Source organism: Salminus brasiliensis, chromosome 18 (assembly GCF_030463535.1).
Source record: "Salminus brasiliensis chromosome 18, fSalBra1.hap2, whole genome shotgun sequence".
NCBI classification, from domain to species: Eukaryota; Metazoa; Chordata; class Actinopteri; order Characiformes; family Bryconidae; genus Salminus; species Salminus brasiliensis.
In genome coordinates this window covers 20,023,516-20,048,463 of record NC_132895.1, presented here as the reverse complement: position 1 = coordinate 20,048,463, position 24,948 = coordinate 20,023,516, and the positions used below count along the sequence as shown (strand labels likewise).

At 38.4% G+C, this 24,948-nt stretch overlaps 2 protein-coding genes across 3 annotated transcripts in view; both read right to left on the bottom strand.

The window, feature by feature from the left end:
* The window catches only part of col23a1b (collagen type XXIII alpha 1 chain b), a 103,598-nt gene extending 96,852 nt beyond the window's left edge, over window positions 1-6,746 (bottom strand). Inside the window, exons 1-2 of the mRNA XM_072661348.1 lie at window positions 6,732-6,746; window positions 6,079-6,148 (exon numbers count right to left, since the gene is read on the bottom strand). The gene's annotated coding sequence lies outside the window, so the exon portion shown is untranslated. The remainder of the gene's footprint in view (window positions 1-6,078; window positions 6,149-6,731) is intronic.
* A 1,035-nt stretch (window positions 6,747-7,781) lies between these two features.
* Window positions 7,782-15,231, bottom strand: clk4b (CDC-like kinase 4b). 2 transcript variants are annotated; one of them, XM_072661346.1, is made up of 13 exons: window positions 15,128-15,231; window positions 13,944-14,108; window positions 12,681-12,909; window positions 11,955-12,045; window positions 11,600-11,666; window positions 11,369-11,485; window positions 11,099-11,265; window positions 10,801-10,895; window positions 10,533-10,662; window positions 10,326-10,408; window positions 10,157-10,236; window positions 9,355-9,445; window positions 7,782-9,236 (listed from the first exon to the last, which is right to left on the bottom strand). In XM_072661346.1, the coding sequence occupies exons 2-13, from the start codon at window positions 14,102-14,104 to the stop codon at window positions 9,087-9,089; spliced, it is 1,461 nt and encodes a 486-aa protein (XP_072517447.1). In that variant the 5' UTR covers window positions 14,105-14,108; window positions 15,128-15,231; the 3' UTR covers window positions 7,782-9,086. The 2 variants fall into 2 exon arrangements, with proteins under 2 accessions (XP_072517447.1, XP_072517448.1); XM_072661347.1 differs by lacking the exons at window positions 11,955-12,045; window positions 13,944-14,108; window positions 15,128-15,231 and having other exon boundaries at window positions 12,681-12,762.
* Window positions 15,232-24,948: the final 9,717 nt, after the last annotated feature.

Below are 24,948 nucleotides of genomic sequence, written 5' to 3'. Positions count from 1 at the left end.
TGCTCAGAGAGCTTTGTCTGATTACCAGGTCCAACCCGGATTGGTGCCACTGTAAACCACAGGCTCTTTTGCTCTATGGGTGCTCTATGAAACCCAGCCACAAGCTCGGTTTGTCAGAGCTGCACACAGCTTTCACCCTCCCTGGTCTGGAGTGATAGGGCAGGGGAGATAGGGAAGCGCTACTGTTGATAGTAGGCGGGATCTATCAATGACTAACACTGGAGAAATAAATAGGGAGTAAAACAAAAGATTTATTGCAAGAACTCAAAGACCACCAGTGCTACATACCAGTGTCAGTGTCTCGTAGCCCTACAGCATTATGTGAGCTGCACAGTGGTTAATATGGTTTGTGGTTCCGAAACTCTGCTGTAGCCTTTCATGTAGTTCATTTAAACTTGGGCTGATGATGAGAAGATACTAAGAATAATGGAAAAAACTAAATTAAATGAATTGTTATTCAACGTCTATTCTGAGACGGTGAAAGGGAACGCTGCAATATCATCAGTCATGGTCTTCAGCAAACCAACATTTGTATGACTGGCTTTGGTGGACATCAATGTGCTGCTTTGTTAAGCCCATTAGTTCGTTTTCTACAAGCTTCGGTTGTCTTTGTGACCAAGGTTAAGTGTGCTTTCATGCTTCTTGGGAATAAAAGCCCATTTAAAAAGGCAAAAGAAGTCCCCTCACAGCCTTACATTCAAGCACGCTGGCCATTCAGGTCCACAGTCTGGAGTTACCTTCTGCCCCAGGCCCACAATGCACAGCCTTGGGTTACTCTCCGACCCAGGCCTTTAATTGGGGAGAGGAAATGCCCCACAAAGACACATTCAGAAAAAGTTCCAAGACCCGTTCAGATGCTTTTACTTTCTCAGCCCAATCAATCTGGTTAAGAGCCATAAGAAACAGGTCTTGCTTCCTGAGGCCCCAATTGTTCGCTTCAGAAACTTAGGCAGTGTATTTAGATTTGTTTTAAAAGCTCCCCCTAATCTATTCTTACAAGCTTAGTGCAATAGAAAACAGCAATGACTTTAGGGGAAAAATATTTTAGAGGCGATAAAAGTTAAGGCCCAGTAAAGCAAGCGCTAAAACGTCCCCGGTGGACTTGTAGCGAGGCTGTAAATTGTAGGCATCCCTTCATAGCTATAACTGCCACCAACAGAAGATTGTTAGGCAGCCAGTAAAATCACTCCACTGAGGGTCAAGCGAGCTGCTGGGTTTCTTTTGGAAAGACAGTGTTTAGCAGACGCTCTGATAATTAACAGGTAATAAAAATATTTGCCGCACTGAGAAGTGAGGCTATAACCAGCTCTCTTTGATCTGAGCTTGTGTAAAAAAACATACAAGCGACGAAAAATGGAACATCCAGCTAAAATGATCATAGCCAGCGCTCTGCAATTGCAAAAATGTAACTAAATGTGATGGCAAACACCCTACAGCACACACACACGTTCAGCAAAAAGGGTTCAACATAGTACTAAAACAGGGGGTTCTAAGATTCTTTGAGCGGCCAAGGTTCTTCATTGATCTCCTGTTTTTAGTAACCTTGAACCCTTATTAGAATCTGGAGTTAACATAACATATTTCAATCCAAAATACAGAGTGCTTCTGTCAAGATCTGAATACATATGTACCAAAGTCTTCAGACAGCCCATCAGGTGAAATCAGGTCTCTTTAAGGTCTCATTCTTGAGGTTGCACCCATTACTGCCAAAGGCATTTAACTATAAAAACAGTTTGTATAATCTCCATGAGCATTGCAAATACAACTGGTTGCTCTGGAGAGGTTGCACATAAGCCACCGTGCAACAAGCATGAAAAACCCCAAGTGTTGGGCTGTGGAGCAGTGGAACTTTGTACTCTAGAGTAATGGAGCTTCAACCAATATATTTTGGGAGTTGGAGCGATCCAGAACTAATTAACCAACATCAGCTACACCAGACCTCTACTAATGCTAATGCACTTGTGGCTGAATGCAATCAAATCCTTGCAGCAATGCTCCAACATCCAGTTAAAAGGCTTCCCAAAAGAGTAGAGGCCGTCCAGCAAAGTACGCTTGATTTCAGAAATGTGATTGTCTGTGCAGAGCAACTACTTGATAATTTTGTTAAATAATAATAATAATAATAAGAGCCCTGTATGTGACATCATATCCATAACCACACATATCTGATCCCTTCTGAGTGACCCAAAAAATGAATGAATTACAGAATTAAAGAGAGTTGGGGGGGGGGGCTTGGGGGGGTTAATGCCCCAATGAAAATGTGCAATTACACAAAAGTCTTTTTGGGTCGAGGTCTGTCAGAACTAGCTAATCAGACGCTCAGAATGTCTGTGAAGGGGCTCTCCTGTGAAAAGATCCCCCATGGAATCCTCTGGAAAAAAAGAAAGCCTGCAGCATTTCCTCTTAAGAGAGTAGAGAGAGTATCAGGATGCTGTGTAGAATATTTAATGATCTCATGTTTACAGTGGTTCTGGAAAGCTTAGTCATCCTTAGTTTTGGCCCTCTCTGCTCTCACATGAGCCTCTGGCGATTGTTCACATTGAAAGCGCATGATGTGCTGTGCTCTGCACAGACTGTGGACAGTTTGGTTACATAAAAGATATAAAAATAAAAGAAATGGCCTAATAATACAAAGTACAAAACAAATCATTTTTCTGTGAATGAATAGGAGACTGTTTAGCAGGAGCTTACAGGACTACAAAACTACTGATCAGGCTGTTTTGCAACAACAACAAAAAAACTAAACCTGCATAATGATCATAGTTATATTCCAAGAGTGGTGTCAAGGTTAAAAAAAAAAAGAAAAACAGCTTCTCTTTACCCCTATGCTGTCGCTGTCACACAAAAACCTTGTATCTTCAAAATGGCTCCAAAATGACTCCACAGAAGAAGGAAAAAAACTTTTTTATCTTTCAATAGAAGACAATGGAAACATTTTCAATTTTGGTGCATTTCTTTTGATCCATTAATCGTGACAAACAGCAAAAATGGAGATGGTTGGATATTTGGGTGACAGGGATGATTTGTAGGCTATATTATTTCTTCATTTCCAGGATCAAGAGCAAGCACTAAAGTAAGAGATAACTGAATTTCTAAAAATGTATATATTAAAGATAAGACAAAAAATATAATTATAATAATAATTTATATTTCCCCTTTATACCCTAAATACAGTTGTTAAAGTTTGTTGTCCAAATTGTGCTTCTTTTGTTTTGTACTGGAACTTCCATGCTAATGTAGCTACAACATAATGGATGTCAATGTCCCTCAAAACCTTCTTGGTGTACAACTACATTCAGGGTAATGGCAACACTGTAATAACTCTGTTTTCCCTTAAATTCAGTACAGAACAAACAAGGCATTATATCGAGTATGAATACTCATGCTGTACCAAAGCATGGAAGAATTCTCTTCTGCTAGTCCTGAAATGTTCCAGGATTATCATCAAACCCCTTGAAAAAAACAACAGACATCAAAGTAGGTTTTTGCCAAACTTTCAAAATGAAAAGGCATCATGTTGGACTGTGATTTATAGATTTGGAGTGCCCACAAGAAACTACTACTGAGGAAAGCAAAATCAGCACGTTAACAGAAGCTCAAGTCAAGTCAGAGGTCCTCTGGGACTTGACTGTAAAGCCAAACCATTCCCGCAATTTGGCAAGCCCAGCAGAAGGAGCACGGCTGCAAAGTCTATAGGTGGGCATCAAAGTCACCAAGTCATGGCAGGGGCAGTAAATTCCACCGTATATAATTCTATAAAGCACTGCGAGGGCACGCATCTGATTTAAGTCTCAAATAAACCTGTCGTTTTTCTCTGAGGTGGTGCATTCCCAGAAAGGAAAACTGTGAAAAGAATGCAACAAAGTGCACAAATACATGCAAGGTTAAGCACCTTCTGTCCTGCAGAACTGTTCCTATCGACACCCACTATAGGTTTTTTTATGCTTTATGCACAAAGTTTCACAACATATCCCCTCCTGTCAATCAGGCCGAGGACAGAAAAAACACATTTTGGACTTTATAACTTCCACATGTGGGCTGTGTTCAAGCTGTGTGAAGTCTATGAGAGGGAAAGGACGAGCTCACGGTCACGCAGATGTACCAACCAGCGGAGCACATCAGCAGGAGAGGCACTGAGATGCTGCTGACCCTTAAATGTGTGGACTACAAGGACACATCAGCACAAAAGTGCAGGTGTGTGACTTTGAAGAAACAGCATTTTCAGATTGGATGCGATTTTCTATTTTTTACATGGTTACAATGTTTACACAGCTCGGATTATATACCACACATACTGGTTTGGCTCAGAACAAGTAAAGCAGAGATAATAAGACATAAGAGGCTGTGCAGCACTGGTTTTAATCTGGGTATGGGGTTTTAGCTGTCATTAAATCACTGAAAGGCATGGCCTCAAACGGTTTACCACAATTATAAAACATCCGCAACATTATGGAAAAAACACATATTTTAAATCAACAATTATTGAAGTCAAAATTATTGACAATAAAAAAAAATCAACAGTACAAAAAATATTACTGTTGGCAAGCAACCATGAACCAGAAAGGACTACAAGAAATGTGTATAGTGCAGTTATTTCATGGACAAGTCATTTTTTGGGTTAAATTATAAATAAATTATCATGACATAGCTCTGTTTTCTTATAAGACGTAACTTTCTCCATTAATTTTGCTTACAGAACCATCCCCATGCCGATATGCTAATTCCCATTAGCATCTCTATGCGCTTTCAAGTGTATTGTTAGCATCAAACAATGATGTTGTATGTACCTTATTGCACACATGGCTCCCTACTCCCTATGTAGCTAGTGCACAATGTAGATCATAAAATAAAGGCATTTGAGAATCGTGTGCTCGCTTTTCCCTGCTGGTTATCTAGCTAGCTAATGCACTAATTAGTGAATTACTGAGTTCATATGAGTGAAGGATCAGTTTAGCCTGGTAGCTCTTTTTAGCATCTCTAGTAAAAGAAAAGAAATTGTCAGCTCCTTACTTGAGTTTTTACCTCATCTGTCAGTGCACTGGGTGGTCCGTTTAAGCAGCATTACAGTTCATTAACAGCATGGCGCAGTGAACATAATACAGTTGTTGTGAGGCGGTCATTAATGTGCCTTTAGCTGTATTTTTACAACGGTTTCGAGCGATCCTCAGCCAAACAGATTTAGATCTGTAGTTAATACAGTTTAATTTCAAAATAAAAAAGTGTGCACACCAGCGTGTCCTTAGGCAGAATTAGATGATTGATGTTATAAAGCAGCCATAAACAATAAAATACTGAACTGGCTTAAATAAAACCTTAATACATTCAACACTGTGAAATTAAACATCACTATGTAAATCACAGTAAAAGCACAGTTCAGATATGTACAAGCTTATGTATGAGTGGTATACATATATATTAGTATTGACCTTAAAGTTTACTTTCAATAAAAGACATTGAATAAGAGGCCCTCAGAAGAGACAAGAGCATATCATCAATACCGTTTTAAATTTCAGTGTATTAAAATTGTTACACTCATAAAAATTGGTATGTAAAAGAAAAAAAGGCTCTCTGTCTTATTTTCACTGGGTTCAATGCTGATTTTATCAAAAACCCACAAACAAAGCTGAGGAAACTGATCTGTCATTGCCACGACTCTCTTCACTCTCTTGATGTTTCAGTGTTGCAAAACACCAACCCTAAGCACCACAAAGAGGGTGCTGAGTGATGCCATAGAAGAAACCTCTAAAAAAACGTTCGAATGGTGGTTCTTTAAACAGTCATATGCGTGGATGAGATGGGCAAGTGTGAAGAACATGAGTTTATTTAAAGATAAAGAAAGAGCCTCCATATATTGTAAAAGTTATATGTCTAAGGTACTTCTGAAAGTGTACATTCAATCCAGTAACCATTCATGAACCTTTATGAACCTAAGAGTGTAGTGTCTTCAAGTCTGTTAATGTTATTTCAGATGTTCATTTGAAGATCACATGCTGGCCATCACCTGCAGAAAAGGGCTGCTCTGTACAGACGCCTGAGAGAGAATGTGTCTTTAAAAAGTGTGTGTTCAGAGAGACTGACCTGGAGGGCACGAGCACTCCTGCACAAGGTCCCTTGGAGTGCGCAGTTTGGGGGCTTCCTCCATGAGTCTCTGAAGCAGTAATCAAACATATCTGTTAAAATCTCACAAACAGCTGCATCTTCAACTGTTTAGTGATTCTGAGTTCAGGTGAGACATCGAATTTATCTGTTGCAGTTAATAGCTAATAGCTGTTTTCCATGTTATTATTTATTTAAATATTATTGGCCATACATAAGAGTTAAGAAAAAAAACATTTTTTTTTACAAAATAATAAAAAAAAACAAAAATATAACAATTAAAACATTTATTTTTAAAAATAGTTAAAAAGACACCAAATTGTGCATAATAACATAAAAAACATGCAAACAATTAAGAGTAAAAACAGCAACAATGTGCAAATCAAGCTCCTCCTAGGCATCAGCTTATTGTAGAAAAAAAAATAATAATATAAATTATATATATATATATACACAAATAAATAGATAAAATAAAATATATATTGTTTTTTAAATCAATAAAAGAAGAACAATAACCCAGAATATTGGAGCTTCTGTGTGCACTGATTTGTGATATAGGTCAATAACACTAAAATAAAATCAAAGCAAAAACTTTTTTTTTAATCTGACAGAGGTATTAAGCCCATCGGACTCACCTTCTGCACCAGCTTGTCAATTAAATCCCACAGCGTCCCGTTTACCTCCAGCCATGCAGGAACTGAGCTGAACAAGGAGTCCCGCTCTGTCTCCAGAAGCGCCACTTTGTTCTCCAGGTGAGAAGTACTGAAGGTGGTGAGCACACAGAAGACCAGAGACAGTCCAGACAAGAGGCAGCAGAAGAGCTGGGGGAAACAGTGCGCTGCAGAGCTGGAACTGCAGGCCGACGGTTTGTCCATCTCCTTTAGCTGGGCCTTACACTGCATCCTCAACGCTGAGAGACTCACTGAACTCTGCCTCTCTGAACACGGCCCGGGTTAAAGCCCTCCGGAGCTGCAGCTGACAAGACACACGCGGTGACACACCGAGCCGCCGGACAGGCCAATGAGCGAGCTGAGCCAGTGCGCGCGCTTCCAGCCTCCAGCTGTGTGAGGAGCGCGATCTGTGCTCCAGCTGTTTCTCCCCCTGGGCAACGCGCGCGCCTCGTGCCAGCAGTGCGTCCAATCCGCTTCCAGGGAGCAGGAGCGCGAGCTTTACTTCTGCGTTAGGAGTGAACAGCCGCTCAGTCTCAGAGTGTCAGAAAATAAGGGTCTGCTTCACTTTCTGAACAGCGCCCAAACACCCAGCTCAGATGCAGAGCTAAACACAAGCTTTAGTGAGTTTAAAAACTGCTGATGTTCTCTCTCGTTTCCTGTTTTTAGAGACTGGACTCGAGTCACAGATTGCTGTCAAAGTCAAACCGGCTTCTTTAGCAGTCTCTTAACGTGGAGCTGTGGTGCCATCTACAGGCCACTGCTGTTCTTATTCGGAGGAAGGACAAGTACACCACATTTAAAGAAGGTACCATTACACTCCAAGCAAAAAGGTTATTTTCCTCAGAACAACAGTGGAATTATTACTTAAGATGATTTAACCTGGCATGGAACTCATAAAGGATTCATGCTTCTACAAGCAAGGTTCTACATATCATCGCTGTCCAAAGGAAAACCGGCATCTCCAAAACAGCAACTTCACAGAAGGAGGGGGAAAAAAAAAACTTAACTTCAGTGTAAGTCAGTGCAAATAGATTTTATTCTGAATAAATTTGGAGCATTTCTATTGATCCACTCATTCCTAATCATTCACACAGGGTATGGGCCAACTAGTTTAAAGGATGGAGAAAACTATTTTTTCTATTGGATAGCAGCGATTTAACTTTTGTTTACTAAAGAGATCCTAAAATATGTGAAGGGGAAATATAAAAATATTTTCTATAAGAAACAGCAGCACTTCAAATGGTTCTTTGAGCAATGCCATAAAAGATTAACTTTTCACCTTGTCAGTAATAGGCCTGAGGACTTTTGCATCAAGTTCTTCTGTTCTTCAGACTCACATATCAAAAACACTTCTCTTTATTGAACCAAAGGTTCTTCTGTAACATCCCTCATAGCAATCTAAAGCACTTTTATTTTATTTATTAGTCTTTTTATTACAACATAAAAGTAAACGTTTGTGATTGGGTGGTAACTACTAGGTAGTTCTAACAAAGACATATAACCATACAGTGGCCAGCATCATTTGATCTGACTGGCAATTGTCCGAAATAACACTTAGGCACCAAAGTAGTTATCCTTAATTTTTCCCCCCATCCTAAATGTATTTGTTTGGATTTGTTTACAAGTGTTGACATTTGTTGGCATCCACTAAAGCTGTAGAAAAAGCCTTAAAATACTGCCACATTATTGGAGTGTGAATATTCTAGGTTGTGAAGATCACAAGACCTGGTAAGACAGCGATCCTGCAGCAACCTGTTCCTTCACATTCTGGTTTTACTAAATGACAAGCCCTTCTTGCCCTGAGATGCAGGTGTTAAAGCAGAAAAAAAACACTACAATGTAGCGGCACAGCTGCTTCCAGGTCAGAGTTGGAAATCACCATGGTAAAATATCCACCAACTTATATAAAAAAAAAATATATAAAAAAAAAAAGACCAGAACAGTGATTACCTGAAAACTAGCTAAAATTTAATAAAGTCAGAATACACTGGAACATGGCTTGTAAATTCAATTAATAAATAGACACGTTGACTGTAAATAAGCACACAACCCTGAAGGAGAAATAAGTAGCATTGGCATGTCAGTGGTCAGCTGCATATTATCGACTGTGGTAAGTCACTAGAGGTAGGAGGTAACTGATCATCATGTGTCTTCACTGATTACCATGCAGATGATGAAGCACAACTGCACCTGTTAAGAAGGCCTTTTCTTAACACTTCAAGTTTCTGTTTCTACTTATTGCTCCTTTTAAAGCAGACTGATACAGTCAGTAGCAATCTCCTTGGGAGCTGTAATGAGGTGTAGCTGGTAACCAAGAGTTCACTTTTTACTCTCTTCCTTAAGATGTGTGAAAAACGGGTGTCTGATGGCCTCCTCCAGGGTAATGCGTTTGGACACGTCATACTCCATCATCTTATGGAGCAAGTCAAACAGCTGCTCATGATCTGACCTCTTGGAGGACATGTATTGCTGGAAGAGGAAACAAGACAATGTCTAAATATAAGTGGACCAAGTGGGCTTTGTTAAATGCAGACAGAAACTTCAGATGTGAGTGTCTCCATATATATTAGATATATGTTAGAGTTACCTTAAGAGGTTTGCAGTGCTTTCTTACGTATCTCCCAGATGAGGTGTGCTCGTCCCAGTCCAGCTTGTCATGATGAACATAACGCTGCTTTCTGTAAATCAATCATACAGTTTAACATTATCAGAGGTCTAGAGTTCAATTTCTTTAATTACACATTCTGAACTGATTCATTCAGCTCATTAGAGACTTACATTTTTCTTTAAATGTTTTACAGTGTGGTTTACATCTTATAATGCAAGTCTGAATGACCTCTCTGACCATTCAGCTCCCAGTTCCTTTAGAACGCTGCAGTCAAGTCATACAACTCTGGATCTGATATGAAATCTGTTTTATAGTGGGTGAATGTGCTATGATTTGGGTTTCTGTAGTGTGCGTGTATTAGCGTTAGCCTCCACTGGGTTCTCAATGCATTCTTTAGTGCTGAAAAGCCCATGGTTCTCTAGTAAAACAGAATGTTTCCGTGCTACTGCAAAACAATTCCACACTACAAACTTCAAACGATTATATTAACCTTGCGTGAATGCCCTTACTTTTATCGTCTGGAAATGATGCCTTGAGGACACCAGATGGCGTCCGAACACAGTGGTTAAAACAAAGACTCTGGAACTGGATTGTGATTAAAATAGCCAATATCTGACCCACAAAAATAAGCATGAATCAGCCCCAATATCGAGCCACTGGATTTGACTGGGACATTCCTGGTGACTACTAATTAGGTATCAAAAGAAAGCCAAATCAGCTATGTATGTACATATGTACAAGCAACACAACACCACCTAACCTTACTTCTCAGCCAATGTACCTTGTTTTCTGAAGCATGTGGACAGGGATGGGGCCTAAAACCCTCTCCATCATGGCCAGATGCTCCTTGCTGTCATGAGTCTGCACAAAGTGAAACGCGACAAAATGTTAATAATATGGATACAATGTTGGATAGTCCTGACTGAGAACAGGTCTGTTGCGCTTCTTACCTGAAACAATGTTAATCCCAGATAGTATTCAATCAGAATGCAGCCCAAGCTCCATACATCACAGGACTGGTTCCATCCAAGCTCTGACAATAACAACATATTCCTAACTGTCTCTCACAAACAAGTAGATTACAATTACAAATAAACTACATTGGAAGGACATTACATTTCACATAACACAAATGACAAACTAGTCAAGCCTCTTACCCAAGATAACCTCTGGTGCTCTGTAGTGGCGTGTTGACACCACTGAAGTATGGTGCTCATGATCATATGTCGCATTGCCAAAATCCACCACCTTCACATCAAGGTTCTTCAATGTTTTCTCATCTCGTTTCTGTAGAAGTTAACAAAGGTGCATTTCAAAACTGACTACTCCACGGTTCAAAAAAAAATAAAAAAAATAAAATAAAATCCAAAAAAGAAAAATGAAAAAAAAGAAAGAAAAAAAAAGAATTCTGAATTGTCAGCTCACCAATTTGGTATTATACTCCGTATCATATTCTGAGTCCACAAACAGAATGTTTTCAGGTTTCAAGTCTGTGTGTGTAAGCTTATTCCGATGAAGAACTTTAGAAGAAAATAAACACAAATACAAATAATCGATCACTCAATGTAGAAAATATGTACGGTGATACCTGCAAAAAACTAAAATTTCTATGGATGACATTAGACAAGAAAGATTATAATATGGCTATATAAGCAGTCTATAGATCAGTCACACTTCATTGCATATAGCTGTTTGTAAAGCTCTCACAGTGACCAGTACTCACAGTGCACTGCTCTGAAGATCTGATATGCCATGTGCCTGATCTGGTCCACAGTGAAGGGCATGAAACCATTCTCCTTTAGAAAGTCATACGTGCTCAAGCCCAGCAACTCAAACACGATGCAGATGTGACCATGGTGGTCAAACCAGTCCAGCATCTGCACGCAGGCACTGAAAGGGATTCACATGGTTTGTTTTTTGCGTGTTAGAAATGCCTACTGTTTAACAAATAAAATAAAAAAAAATAATAATTACACTGAAATCAGCAACTCACAATCTTTTTGCAGAGTCCAAAGAGTTCATTCGCTCCAGCACCTCTACCTCCGACAAAGCTGCTTCCCGATAACGTTCCAGATTTTTAATGATCTTCAGGGCCACTCTCATACCATCTCTGCCAACAGATGATGAGCCGAAAACCAACAACATATGTTTGTTAACTGTGAGGCACACAGGAAGGAAAGAAAAAAGAAAGGGAGGGGGGATCCATAAATAATACACAACTTACTTTGAGTGGTCAATGCACTCCACCACTTTTCCAAAGGCTCCTTCTCCAAGAGTGCTCACAATCTCATCTAAAGAGAAGATACAGAGCATGCAGTTAGTGCACCTTAGGGACAATTTGGGCTAATCAGTTATCAGACCTAGTAAATGCACTACAGGGGACTGTGAACATTTTTGTTACATTGTACATACTGACATTTAATGGTTTAAAAAGTGTGCAAAAATCCAGCAACGTACTTCCACATAATTTAGTTAAAACCTGCTCAAATAAATTTCAGCTCCCCTTCAAAAGTTACCCCCAACTAACTTTTCCCAGCCACTAGACACAGAACAGACAGAGAAAGATATGTGTTCTATACATCTTGCTCTTAGCATGTGTCCATTGTGATAGATCAGGTGACCCTCCTCATCATCCTCAAAACTCCTGGTTCTTTTCCTGCGATGACTTTTCTGGAAGGGGAGGGGGTGTGACGTTCACGGACACCAGCATCAGCACCATCATCATCACCACCATCATCATCACCATCAAACACCAGTCAGAACCAGGCCCGAACGCGTCATTCATTCATTCAGCAAGTAGGTTGGTGAAGGGAAGGGAGAGGTTCGGACCCATTCAGAAACCCGCACCAGGCCACGGCAGCAGCAATTTCAAATTCAGCCCCGAGCAACGGTACAGAGGTCAACATAGTGTGTGTTACAGAAGAAAGACATGGCAACAACATTTTCAGACAAGAGATTTGGTGTAAAGTGGAGCAAGTAACAGTACAACAGATGTTGGAATCACTTATTCTATGACCCTGAACATATACTTCATTAACAACTAAAACTAGCCATTTCTTTATTTAACATATAACTTTAGCAACACATTAGTAATCTACCACCTCCTTAACTTGTCTAATGAGAGCCCATAATAGAAACTGCCTAAAATACTTTTTGATTTGAAAGCTATCACTGGTCGGTTCTACACTCAACGGAAGAAGCACATATCCCTAGCAACATATAATGAAAACAGAGACATGATCAAAACCACTTTCTCTATCAATGCATATCAGAACAAATAAATATGTAACAGTATAAGTCTTTACCGAGTGTGATCGATTGCTGCAGTGGTGAGGGTGTTGGTGTTCCCTGCTGCTGCGGTGACTGTGGCCGCTGCGTGCTGAAGATTTGCTATAATGGTGCCAGTCCTTGTTCCTCTCCTGCTCCTTCGCAGGGACAGCTCGATCGTCAACTCGCTTCTCATAGCTCCGCGACTCAAGGCTGGGCTTTCGCGCCCTGTGCTCTGTGTACTCCAGCCTCCTTGATTTGTGATGCCTGCAGAAATAACATGAGCCATAGGCATGGCAATATAATGTAAAATGCACAGTACCTGCTCTGGAATCATCTGTAAGCATCCATCTGGAGGCAATCACCCTGCCTGTACTGTCTCTACCTTGAAAACTTAAACACTCGTCTTTCTGTTTGAAACAATTTATTAGTCCTTTCACCAAGGGTGTGAGGAATGCTGTATCTTGACTTGCCCAGCGTCAAAGGCATCAAATGTCTTCCCAGAGGGGAAGGATCCTCAACAGAGGCTATACTTAGAGCGAGCCTCAGAGACAGCACCTCTTGGAATGCTTTACTCCTCCCTCACACATACAGCTTGAGGAAAGCCATACTTTAACCTGTCAATGTTGTAACAGTAAATCATTTAATAAGACACCTCAGCTCATGGTATGGCAGGACCTTGTGTCTTACTTAAGCACCATACATTTAAACAGCTGAACACATGCATCATATCAACATGGGTGAGTCAAAGTGACTGACCACTTACAATATATCTAGCCAGGTTTTCATTCAGCTGTTAAATTATATTCAAATAAGTACATTTGAATACACTTATTTGAATATAATTTATTTATACATAAATAAATAACTCAATGTCACACCTGTATATTGTCTGAGAAACATGGACCAGATTTAGTGTTTAGAAACAGCTTTGCGATTGATTCAATTAAAAGCTATATTTTATGTAGTTAGAATGGGCAGACAAACTGGCTATCTTAATGGATTAGAAAATCGACAGCTTATGTTCCTTTACTGCCAAATATCACCATCATGTCTTTTCTTTCGATAAAACAAATAGTGTTTTAATTTCTTCAGCTGATCCCTGGAATATAATCTGTGTAACAGCAACGGTATTTCCTCCACCAGATTCTCTAAATTGTTGGCACCAATGGGGTTTGAGAGGGCTTGATTGCATTGGTTCAGTCCATTACAGTAATTTAGATCTCAAACGGGTAGCTAATAAATATAATCAGTATAATTATCAACAGTAATAATACAAAACCAAAGATTTAACAGTATACCTTTCGTATGTTTTGTAGTGGTGGAAGCGCCCGGGTCTCGTCTCTCTTTCCCAGCTCCTGGAGCTCCTCTTCGCCTTCTTCCGAACCTCCACCCTCTCCTCCCAGCAGCTGTACTCCGAGATCCATCCATCTGGAGAGCGCATCCGTTTCGAGCGCCGCATCTTGCTAAAGCCAGAATAGGAAAAAAGGTTGAAGTCATAAAAATTGCGAGGGTGACATTTTACCCCGGAGCATTCCCTGCCCCTTGCTAAGCCGTAAAATCCAAGCCAACTGCCGCGATAACCAATACGCCGCCGGGGGTCTCGTTACTGGGTTTCATGAGCCTGTTGCGCTGCTTCGGTTTCACGTTGTTTATCTCAGGGGACTCTGCTAGCTAATTAGCCTAGCTCAGCTCAACTTCCGCTCGCTAATATAAACAACCGCGCCCATCCAAACTGAGCAACACATACACGTCGTTTTACTACGAGCTAGAAACGAAATGTGACTGTAACTGGGAGCAATTAGGCACCGACCTGTACTTTCAGTGTGAAGGTAAAGGTAGCTAGATAGCTAACTTACTGACTGAGCTACTGTTTTATTCTAATCTTCCGCGCCACCTTAAAGGACCCAACAGGTAGCTAGCTAGTGCTATCCAGCCATATAGCTACATCCTCTCAACTGCTTCGTGATAAACAAATTTAGCTAAATAGGTATGCATCGCCATATTAGCCTTTATTCGGGAACTTTTGAAGACTAACGCTACCCGTTACACAAATACACATCTTACATATCTGAACTAGCTATTATCTAGTTAATTTACCAGAACAGAACAACCTTTGTCTCAAGCTTGCTAGTTAACTAACTAGCTAGCAAGCAAGCACAGCGGCGCTAGCTCAGACTGCTAGCGCTAGGTAATATTACAAAGCCGGACAATCACTCCTTCAGAGTTAATGGACTTATACCTGACACAGTTTAGTTACACAAAACTCAGTTTAGTTATTTCTTCCAGTCAGTTGGTCACTTTATTTAAAACTACACATAAGCGAACTGATGGCCGGTTAACACTGTTATTAGATAGCTAGCTAAACGCGTTAGCCTATTTTTTTTTAGCGTCACGTAAAAGGTTACCCAACATTTTATTGCTGCCTCTATTTAATTAATGAACATAATAAAGTCTACCCATATCTAAACTTAAATACCCTTACCTTAAATAACCGCGTAATCTGAAGTATTGAAATAAGACACCGTACTTTCCAAACGACCTATTCGCTTCCAAGCGTTTACGACTCGGCTTGACTTCCGCTCAACCGGAGAGACGGCGGTTTGGCAATGTGAGGAAACAAATCTTAACAAATTAAAAGTCTTTCCAGTTGATTTTGGGCAGTAAGAGTGGGATGTTGGTAAAATACTAGTCCCGAAAAAGTATTATAATTTATAATAATTTATGTTCATATGTCAAAAATAATGATAGTAGAGCTATTTTTATTAAAAGTTTTATAAAATGAGGAAAAAAAACTTTATTAGTCCTCTAAAGAAAATGTAATTGCTCGGAGAAAGCAGCAGTTGCTGCTAAACAAGCTAAACTAAACAGAATAAGAACATACTTTATTAAATGAAATTATGTTATTATTATATTATGTCATATTACTATATTACAGCTTCAGGTAATGTGCGCATTAATCACATCACTTTGATCACATTAACCCAGGTGTAAAGTACAGTAAAAAAAACTTGGTCAGCCTCCACTTCAACCGGCACATCCGAAAGCAGGCAGCACACCAACCAGCACGTCCCAAAGAAGCACAAACATTAAAATGAGAGCATTCTCTTAAGGTAGATTTTGAGAAATCTGTCGGTTTATGATGTCTTTTCCACAAACGTCTAGTCCCACTTTATCTGCCACAAAACGAGGCAAACACTGTACATTTTGACCAACAGAAAATAGAATGGACCTACCACTATGTTCAAGTAAAGGTATTTTTTATGAAATTAAACATTTATGAAAATAACAGTACTTATATGGGGTACAGCATGTAAGGACAAGCTGAAAGGATAATTTAGGGTTTACCCAAGTTTCCCAATATTATCTTACCCACTCGTGAGTACTCTCCCCCTTCCACATGTAACACTGACACATGCCTGCTCCGACACATCCACCGCTTTACGAACTGCTTCTGATGCAACGTTTCCGTTTTATTAGCATTATATTTCTTAAGAAACTTGCGGAGCTTGTTATACATGCGCGTGCAGACAGAACAGAGGTGTTTATGGGAGAAATTGATGAGAGCCATTACACAAGGATTAGGCAAGGCCAGTACAACGATTTGGAATGTCCAGAAAAAACTAAACACCGAACAAGAAGGCCAGGAAAAACAACAGCAAAATGAATGATAAGACACTTTTAGCTTCAATCACTGTATCTTCTCATTTTTTGTATTTCCCTTTGACATAAAACACAAAACACATTAAACGCACCAGATATGTAAAAATACATGAAATGCATCTAAAAAACATGCCAAAAAGCATAAGAATGCACATAATGTGCAACAAATGTGCAGAAGTACTCTTTTTGTGAAAACACTCTCTTTGCACACAAATGCATTTTAACGCGCCAATAGTGTAAATAAGCACATAAAGCATAAATACGTAATATATGAATAAAATGTATTAAATGCAATAAAACTCTTCTACTCTGACCTCTGGTGCTGGCTGTCCAGTATAGTGATGTTTGAAATGCCATTTATCTGCTTTGTGCTTGTTTGGTGCTGCATGTTTGTGAATCTGCTCAGCACCTCACATGCGCAATATAGAGAGAGAGAGGACTTCACATTATTGAAGATAAGAGATAAGATAAGATAGTCCTTTATTAGTCCCGCAGTGGGGAAATTCACAGTGTAACAGCAGAAAGGGATAGCAGGACACTCAGTTACAAAAATTTAGATAAATAAATAATTTACACTATATACACACAATATAGATAAGAATTAAAAAAGCAATAAACAATATTATTTATTATTTATTTATTATTATTGAATTACCTGCGGTTGGTTTAATATTTATATATGTTTGTTGTTCATTAAAAGCAAAATCTGTCATGTACAGGTATTTGTATGTATTTTAATCAACCAGTCTACCACCTGCGAGGACGAACAAAAAAAATGTTGTTGTTTTTTTTCATCTTCACCACGATTGTGGAGACTATGCTTTTCCCGGTATATTTAAAGGCTCGTCGTTAGAGCTTGTCTATGCTTGGTCAGATCTTTCGACAAATGTCATTCTTCGCTCTGGACCTTTTCCTAAGCTTAATGGCTAAATGACCACGCTTCTACTCTGCAGTCTCTTTATCACGTAGGATGTAGTTTCAAAAAGGGTTCAAGTCCGCTCTAAAAAGTACTGCTAACACGTTTCCTCAAGAAGTGTGAAATTAAACGCGCTTCGTAGCCTCTCTTCTTTGACTACTGGCCACTATATGACCTTCTGGGCTACTCATTTGTGGAGTCCCCTGCTGCTCAATGTTTTTGCCTGCAGTCCCTAAAGTCTCCTATGATCAAATGTCACTGTTAATTCTATGGCATTACGACGAACCTTTGTAATATTTTTAGTAGCATTTTTTTATTATTATTTCAGAGGTTTGCATGTTTTGTTGTTCCCGTTCATTCAACGCACATTTGTCATGTACACGTATTTGTATGTGTTATGAACCAGTCTACACTGTAAAAAAAAATAATCTTGTCCTTTAGTTATCCTAACTTAAATATTATTGTTGATATGACTACAAATCACTGAATTAGTTTTGATAACTTAATATTTCATGTTTATATTTTCTCAACTAATTATTATTATATTATTATTTGTACTTAAAATTCATTATAAATCAAGACAATAGTCCAAACGATGTGCGTGTAAGCTGGAAGAGAGACCTGCCGTTTCGCCATATATTGGCTTGCAAGCTTGTGTCTGAAGGTACTCTAAGCTTCGGCGCTTGTTTGCATTTAAGGTCGTGCTATGTTTCTTACCTTCCTCCCACTTGATCTCTTCGAGATCATTGAACCGTTTTAAAACGTTCTAATAACATGACTGATGGTAGTTAAGGCACATTAAGTGATGTTTTAAGCGTGTAGTGAAGATTCGTGGTGTTTGCAATATTGTGATTGACGCTTCTTGTTCCACTCAACATATCGTAAATAAACGTGAGGAAGATAAGAAATAATTGCACTACATTCTCATCAAACAATTCACACTTTTGAGTGACTTTTCATGCAATTTTGCAGAGTTGTGTAGAGGTGGACTGAATCAACTGTGAACTGAAACTAACGTTAATGGTTTTTAAATTCACAGTATTGTGGAGCTGCGTCTAAAAACAACTCGGAGCTAGTTAGCTATGCTAGCTAACACACACGAGCGATGTACAGAAACAAATCTCACTCTGTTGTTCCCTACATAGTACATAGTGCACTACATCATTAAAGTCATTAAACATTGACTAACCATTAAATAGTCCTCTTTAACCTGTTGATGAATATAAATGAATTTAGTTTGGTTATATCATGCTCTGTTTGGGTGGAGGTATTGCTGTTTCATGACCTAGAGTGTGCACTACGTAGGGAGAAAGGAGCGATTTAGGACAAGACATCAGAGTGCGTCATGTTTTTGCAGGAAAATAGAGATTCAGTAAGGAAATTGAACTTCAGGAGTGTCTCTGTACACAGCTCACCCCTCATAGGTGAGGACACGGAGTTAACATCACAAGTTTGCGTTTCAGTTAGTTTCTTTCATGACAACAGGAGGGAGAAAGAGAGGCGTCGCAGAAATAGAGCAATCTCCCACAAATCCAGTTAGGTGTGAAAAGCCTCGTAAGTTTACACGTGTTTGAAATATTCGGTGTCCAAATGATCCGAGTCTATAGTTTAAAATCCCCACAAGACGTTATCATAAAACTGGTCAGAAAGCAAATAAACAACCTTGTTTAATCAAAATTGAGTAGTATTGTTTTCGGACTGCTGAGGAAAAGAAGGTGAAACCATACCACCTTAAATGATGCAGCAGTTACGTTCTGGCTCCAGGGAACCATTTAAGGGGGGAAATGGAGAAATATTACATGTACAGGGTTAACACACTGGTAGAATTACATAATGTGATGATTCGTCTACATTTCAGTAAGAAACTTCATCTGATGCACTGACGATTGCTTATGTTGATAGGATGGTGTTGTGTTAGCAGCGTGGTGTCTGATAGTGTGGGTGTACTGTACTTTTTTAATAAACTTTTTTGTTTGTTCTTTGTCTCAAACTCTAACATTAAATACTGATAACGTAAGTGTGGTATAATCTCAAACACTCGAGGTTCGTGCTATAACGTCAGATATTGGAACTGACGGTGCAGAAGAGCAATATCTCACATAGTATATATCACAATTGCTCAATCGCAAAGTTAAACCCAGCTAACTATAAATAAGCAAACAAGCATTCACTGAAGTAGTAGACATAAAAAAAAAAAGTCAGCAATACATTTGTATTGCCAAATAAGTAAGTAGTGTTTATTTAAAGTATGCCTGGGTGGTTGTTCTAGCTAGCTAAAACATGTTTGTGTTTGTTTAAGATGTTTGTCATTTTAATGGTGGTTTTGCTTGTTAGTTGTTTTTTTTTTTTTATCTGTACTGTTACACTGTCACTTTATCTTTCAGGTTTTGATTGGATGGCAGCTGTTATTGTATGAGGTGGAAATCTTTTTTTGAAACTTGTTTTGCACTTTACTTCAGCATTCTAGATCCAGTCATGGTCATTATGGAGGACGATTACCACTATGACCATTTACAGTGATTGTGTGTGCTACTTTAAGTCACACAAGGCTCTAGCAATACATGTGAGAAGTCATGGATTTAAATGTGGCGGATCTGTGAACTTTAAAATTAGATGCTTGATATGTGCCTTTGACCAACTTGCATGAGTTAAACAATACTTCTGTCCTCTTAACAGTCATTTGAGAGAAAATGAAACTGTAATTTGTTCTTTTATCATTGTGCTTTTAAGTCAAGAGTTTATTCAAGTTTTACTTCACACAGAAGTCGATATCATAGTTCTGCTTTGTTACAAGACTTTAAAGCTAAACTTCTTTCTTGCCCACCACTGAGTGAACACTCTGGTGTTAAACTAGATGCTGGCCGGCACTCCTCTAATAACACTGAGTCACCTAATGTGGACTTTGATTTACAGTTTGATGATAATGATGATTCTGGAGTTGATAATTATGACACTGGTGACAAAATTAAGAGCAGACTTGCATCTTTGCTTCTATGTATGCAAGCAGTCTTGCATGTATCTGTATCAGCTACTAGGGACATAATAAATTAACTTGGAAATAGGTACATTAGCAGATAAACTTTACAAAAAAAATTTAGAAGACATTTTAAAGGAACACGGATGTAATGTAGATGAGATGTAATATAGAAAGTCACACTTATGTTGGTTAAAAAAAACCTTACAGGTAACTAATCCTTTTAGATGTCTTTCAGAGTGTGGGACTCTTGGTACTGAATACAAAAGACTGTTCAATGTTAGGAAAAATTCAGTGTTCTTGAACCAACTGAGTATGTTTTACATCCTTTACTTAAGAAAACATTTGTTTATGTTTCTATTTCAAGTGTTTTGCCAGCGTTCTTGAACAGGGGTGATGTAATCAACAAAGTTTTAGAAGAAACAAATGTAACATCACAGTCAGGTCAGTACAGGTCATTTTATGATGGGCTATACTTCAAAGAGAATCAAATTGTTTCTAATTAGTTGTCAGTTTATTTCGGATTATATATAGACGAATTTGAAATTTGTAACCCTTTGGGAACTGCAAAAAAAAAACATAAAATAACTGCTATTTATTGGGTAATTGCACATCTGCCTATCAGGTACAGACCAGCCTTGTCTAGTATATATGTAGGCTTGCTGAGCAATAGTACTGATGTGATTGAAGGTGACTATCTTAAATAAGCTAAACCTTTTGCTCTGTGTAACACCCTTTTTACCTAAATTTTTTACATGATTTGCTGGAAGGAAAAGTGCCCGTGGAACTGTTTGTTTGTGTTTAAAGATATTGATTGCTAAGAAATACTTTACTTTAGAGGAACTAAATACTGCTATTCAGTATTTTCCATGCAAGTTTTCAGACAAAACAAATAGGCCACAAAACATTCCAAAGATGTTTATGTTAAAAGGGACAGTTGGTGGAAACGGACATGAAAATTGGACACTTTTGAGGCTGCTGCCATTACTGATTGGGGATGAAGTGTCAGAGAATGACACAACTTGATGTGTGAATCTAAAAAAAATTGTGGAAATTTTTGCTTCATCCACATTTACAGAAGAAAAGCCTTTCTACCTTGAAGCCAAAATCTTTGAACATCGTCAGCTTCTGCAGGAAGTTTTTCCTGCTTTTAAGTCGAAACCAAAGCACCACTATCTTCTACACCTATATCATTCGCTGCTTTGGTCCTCTAATTGACTTCTGATCAATACGATTTGAGGCCAAGCATGAGTGGACTTCTTGATTTTGGGAAAATGATAAATGTGCTAATTGTGGAAAACATGTCCTGTTTTATTGTGGAACCTTATACAGCTTGGTACCTGGAACACCTGAGATGCTAGGTCCTGCAGACTTCATAACTCCCAATGCTGCTTGTAGTCCAGCCAGAGGAACTCAGTGATCACTTTCTTCAGTCATCTTATATGGTGCGAGGTAGACTGTTGATCTCTCAGAAACAATTTAAATCCAGGTTGCCGTAACTGGACTGAAAACATGGCAGAGACACAATGAGAGAAACGCACACTATTCTATTCTATTCATTATCAACACTCTTTGGGGTCAAATGAATTTTGGAAATTATGGGTCTTTTTCATTAGCTGTTTATTGCACCATGGAGCAACAAGGACCCAACTTTTAATTAAACCAACTGTTTAAGATAAATGGGACAGTAAAGTAAATCAGATCACATCACAATCAATCACGATCAATCACATCATTAGCTGCTTTATAATACCACCATTTGCAATCCTAAATAACTGCATGAGTACTGTTCAGCTCTTGAAATCATGAAGTAAATAAAAGATCTAATAAAAAAAAATTGTGAAGATTTATAAGCTCACATTGCACAAAATGTAAAATATTTATTTTGATTATGGATTTTTTTTTGTTTCGTTACTTGATCAAAACAAATAATGAATTTTAGGTTAAGATGTGTACTAACATTCTGTATTTTAATAATAAGTTATTGCAGCACATTGTCAAGATATACAACAACTTTATATCAGCCCTACATAACATGGTCTAACCTTAGGTTTTAGAGGGTTTTAGCTCTGTAGTGTGTGAAATCATAATGCTAAATTGTATGAATTCTAATGGTTAACTCTAAAATTGTTTAAATACACTTTTTGTTACTTAAATGCCCAAAAGATATGTTTGAGGATGACTCCTCAAACTTTGCTGCACTCTAGAACTGGACTTGACTGCAGGTTACATCCTCATAAATTTCACCATTGTTCTCAGCATTGTGGAATTCATAGGACACCGTCATTAGTGATTGTAGCTGCAGCAGCTCTTTGATGATGCATGATAATCTGCACAATGCATTAGTGTCAGCTAAATGCTGTAAATATGGTGACAGAGACAGAGTGGGAGTGGTTAGTTGGGAAACAAAACATGGTATTAAGGCAATAAGGTGATTTTATTTATTTTCTTTTATTCTCTCCCAGTGTCCAGAATCCAAAATGCTGCAGAGAATCATTCTAAACAAAGATGACATTAGGAAGATGCATTCTGACCTTGAACTTCTTGATTACTTTCACTCTTTTTTTTAAATGCAAGCTTGGTTTGGAAGGTGACTTTGTAGTGCAATTTCAAGATTCAGACTTTAACAATCAGTTCTGCAACTTGGTAAACTGGTCTGAACTTCCTAAGGAGAAGACCACGCTAAAGATCATTATTAAGCAAGCCCCTGAGTCGTATCATACTGACTCAACATTGGACACAGAAAGTCTTTCCTCACCATCGTCCTTTCAGGACAGTCCTATTTGCCGTTGACCTTGGCCTGACCCTTTTGTCATTTCTAAGATTCCAAAGGAATTGAATCGCAAACATGGTAATGAACCATAACAGGAGAACGGAACCCTTCCCAATGTAAACAAAGACGCAATATCTGAGATACTTAAAAAGTTGGCTGAAGAAATCTGCGAATACATCCATCTCGAGAACAGTATGACATGGCTGCACAGAGTCTTGTTAGGAAGTATCCCTGCTTGAGGGAGCCTGGATCTGTCCAGGGATGGTACTGCTGGAAATTTAGTTTAAAATTCCAAATGGGAAATTACCGTAACAAGCTTTGTGCGGCTGGGTGCTCTGAACTCAAGGTGAATAGCCAACCTTCAGGACCAGGGCAAAAGCTTAGGAAGCCAAAAAAAGCTGAATTCAACTTTCTTCCAGATATCCCTCAAGGCAAAACTCAGAATCTGCTGGCATGATGGCCTTCAATAAACATGATATCATTACTGCTGAAAGTTCATAATGGCCTGCTATTTTTTCTGTTTTGAACATGTTATTAAACACTTTTTGTTTAAAGTGTTTTTTTTAATTACCTGATTAATTTACTATAAACTATTAACAAATAGCCTTTTGGAGACTCCTGTTAAAGTTAGGTTTAGTGTTTGGTACAAAGGTTAAGCATTTGTTGGTGAAGGCATTGTTATGGTATTTGCCTTACAAAAAGCACTTATGAAAGCTTATGGATGCACTCACAAACATAAGCCAAAAATGTGTGTACGTTTATGGAATGCGAAACAGACTTCTGTGTAAAACCCTGGATTTAAGAATTAAAGTTACATTTTGAGGAAGCTTTTGGTGGATGTACAGGATTATGTTTCAGTGGGGGTTTTTTGTGTGTTCTGTGTTTTAGCAGAAATTGCATTTGCACCTGCAATTAATGTTTTTTCAGAGAGACTGTGAATGTTCATTGGCATGTGGCTGTAAACAGGTGTTATATTCTTAATGGGGTCTACATCTACAATTCTGCATGATTGAGTAGTTCATTATATATATATATATATATATATATATATATATATATATATTTCTTTTCAGTGGTGGTGATAGAACATTTTATGTACTATCCAAAAACACATAAGTAAAAGCTACACATTTGTTTTTTTTTCAATGTTTTGCACGATATCTTAGAAAAATAGGCTTCTTTTAGGTAGTTTTTAGGGGTCAAGTGCTTCAGATGTAATCATCACTCCACTATTTGTGTCTGAACTACTGTTTAACTATGTAGACCAGTTCATAGGAATTCCTCTTAAGTTATTTTCATACTATATATAACCCTCATTTCTCAGTATTATGGTTTCTCCCCTTTCTCCTCCTCTTTTTTTTTTTAAGCCTTTCCAAATGAGGAATTTGAGTTCGGTACTGCTTCACAAAATGCAGGTCTTGCACTCAATAACAGTTATTGAAGTGTTGTGGTGTTTTGTTTTGTTTATTATTTAATTTATTTCTTTTAAACCCAGCTTAGTATGGTAGTAGTTGGTCATACTTAAAGTTGATTTAAAAATGTTCAGCTGACCTTCTCCCAGCAGAGGAATTGCTCTGTACTGTTGGCTGTGTGGCCCTGTTAGGGATCATAATTGTTACAAACTGTAACTGTATTTTGCTAAGTTGATTATTAAGTATGCTTTGTAACTTGCAGATTTGATTGATGTATAGTGGTTATTTGACATTACACTGTCTGATAATTAGTTTTGTTACACAAACTAATCTTGTAACCTCATTATTACAAAATGCTTGGTCTGGTTATTAAATACATGAAAAACTTGAAGTTGAATTGCCCCCCAATGAGCTACTAATAACATAACATTGAAAATGTGTAACTAATAAAGCATCACTAGGACTGTGTTGTATAAACTTAGGATTTGAAGTCAGTCACGTTTAATATGAAGAGAAATTAGCTATGGAGTTAGAACTGAATTAAGATCAAGTTGGCTAAAATGAATGT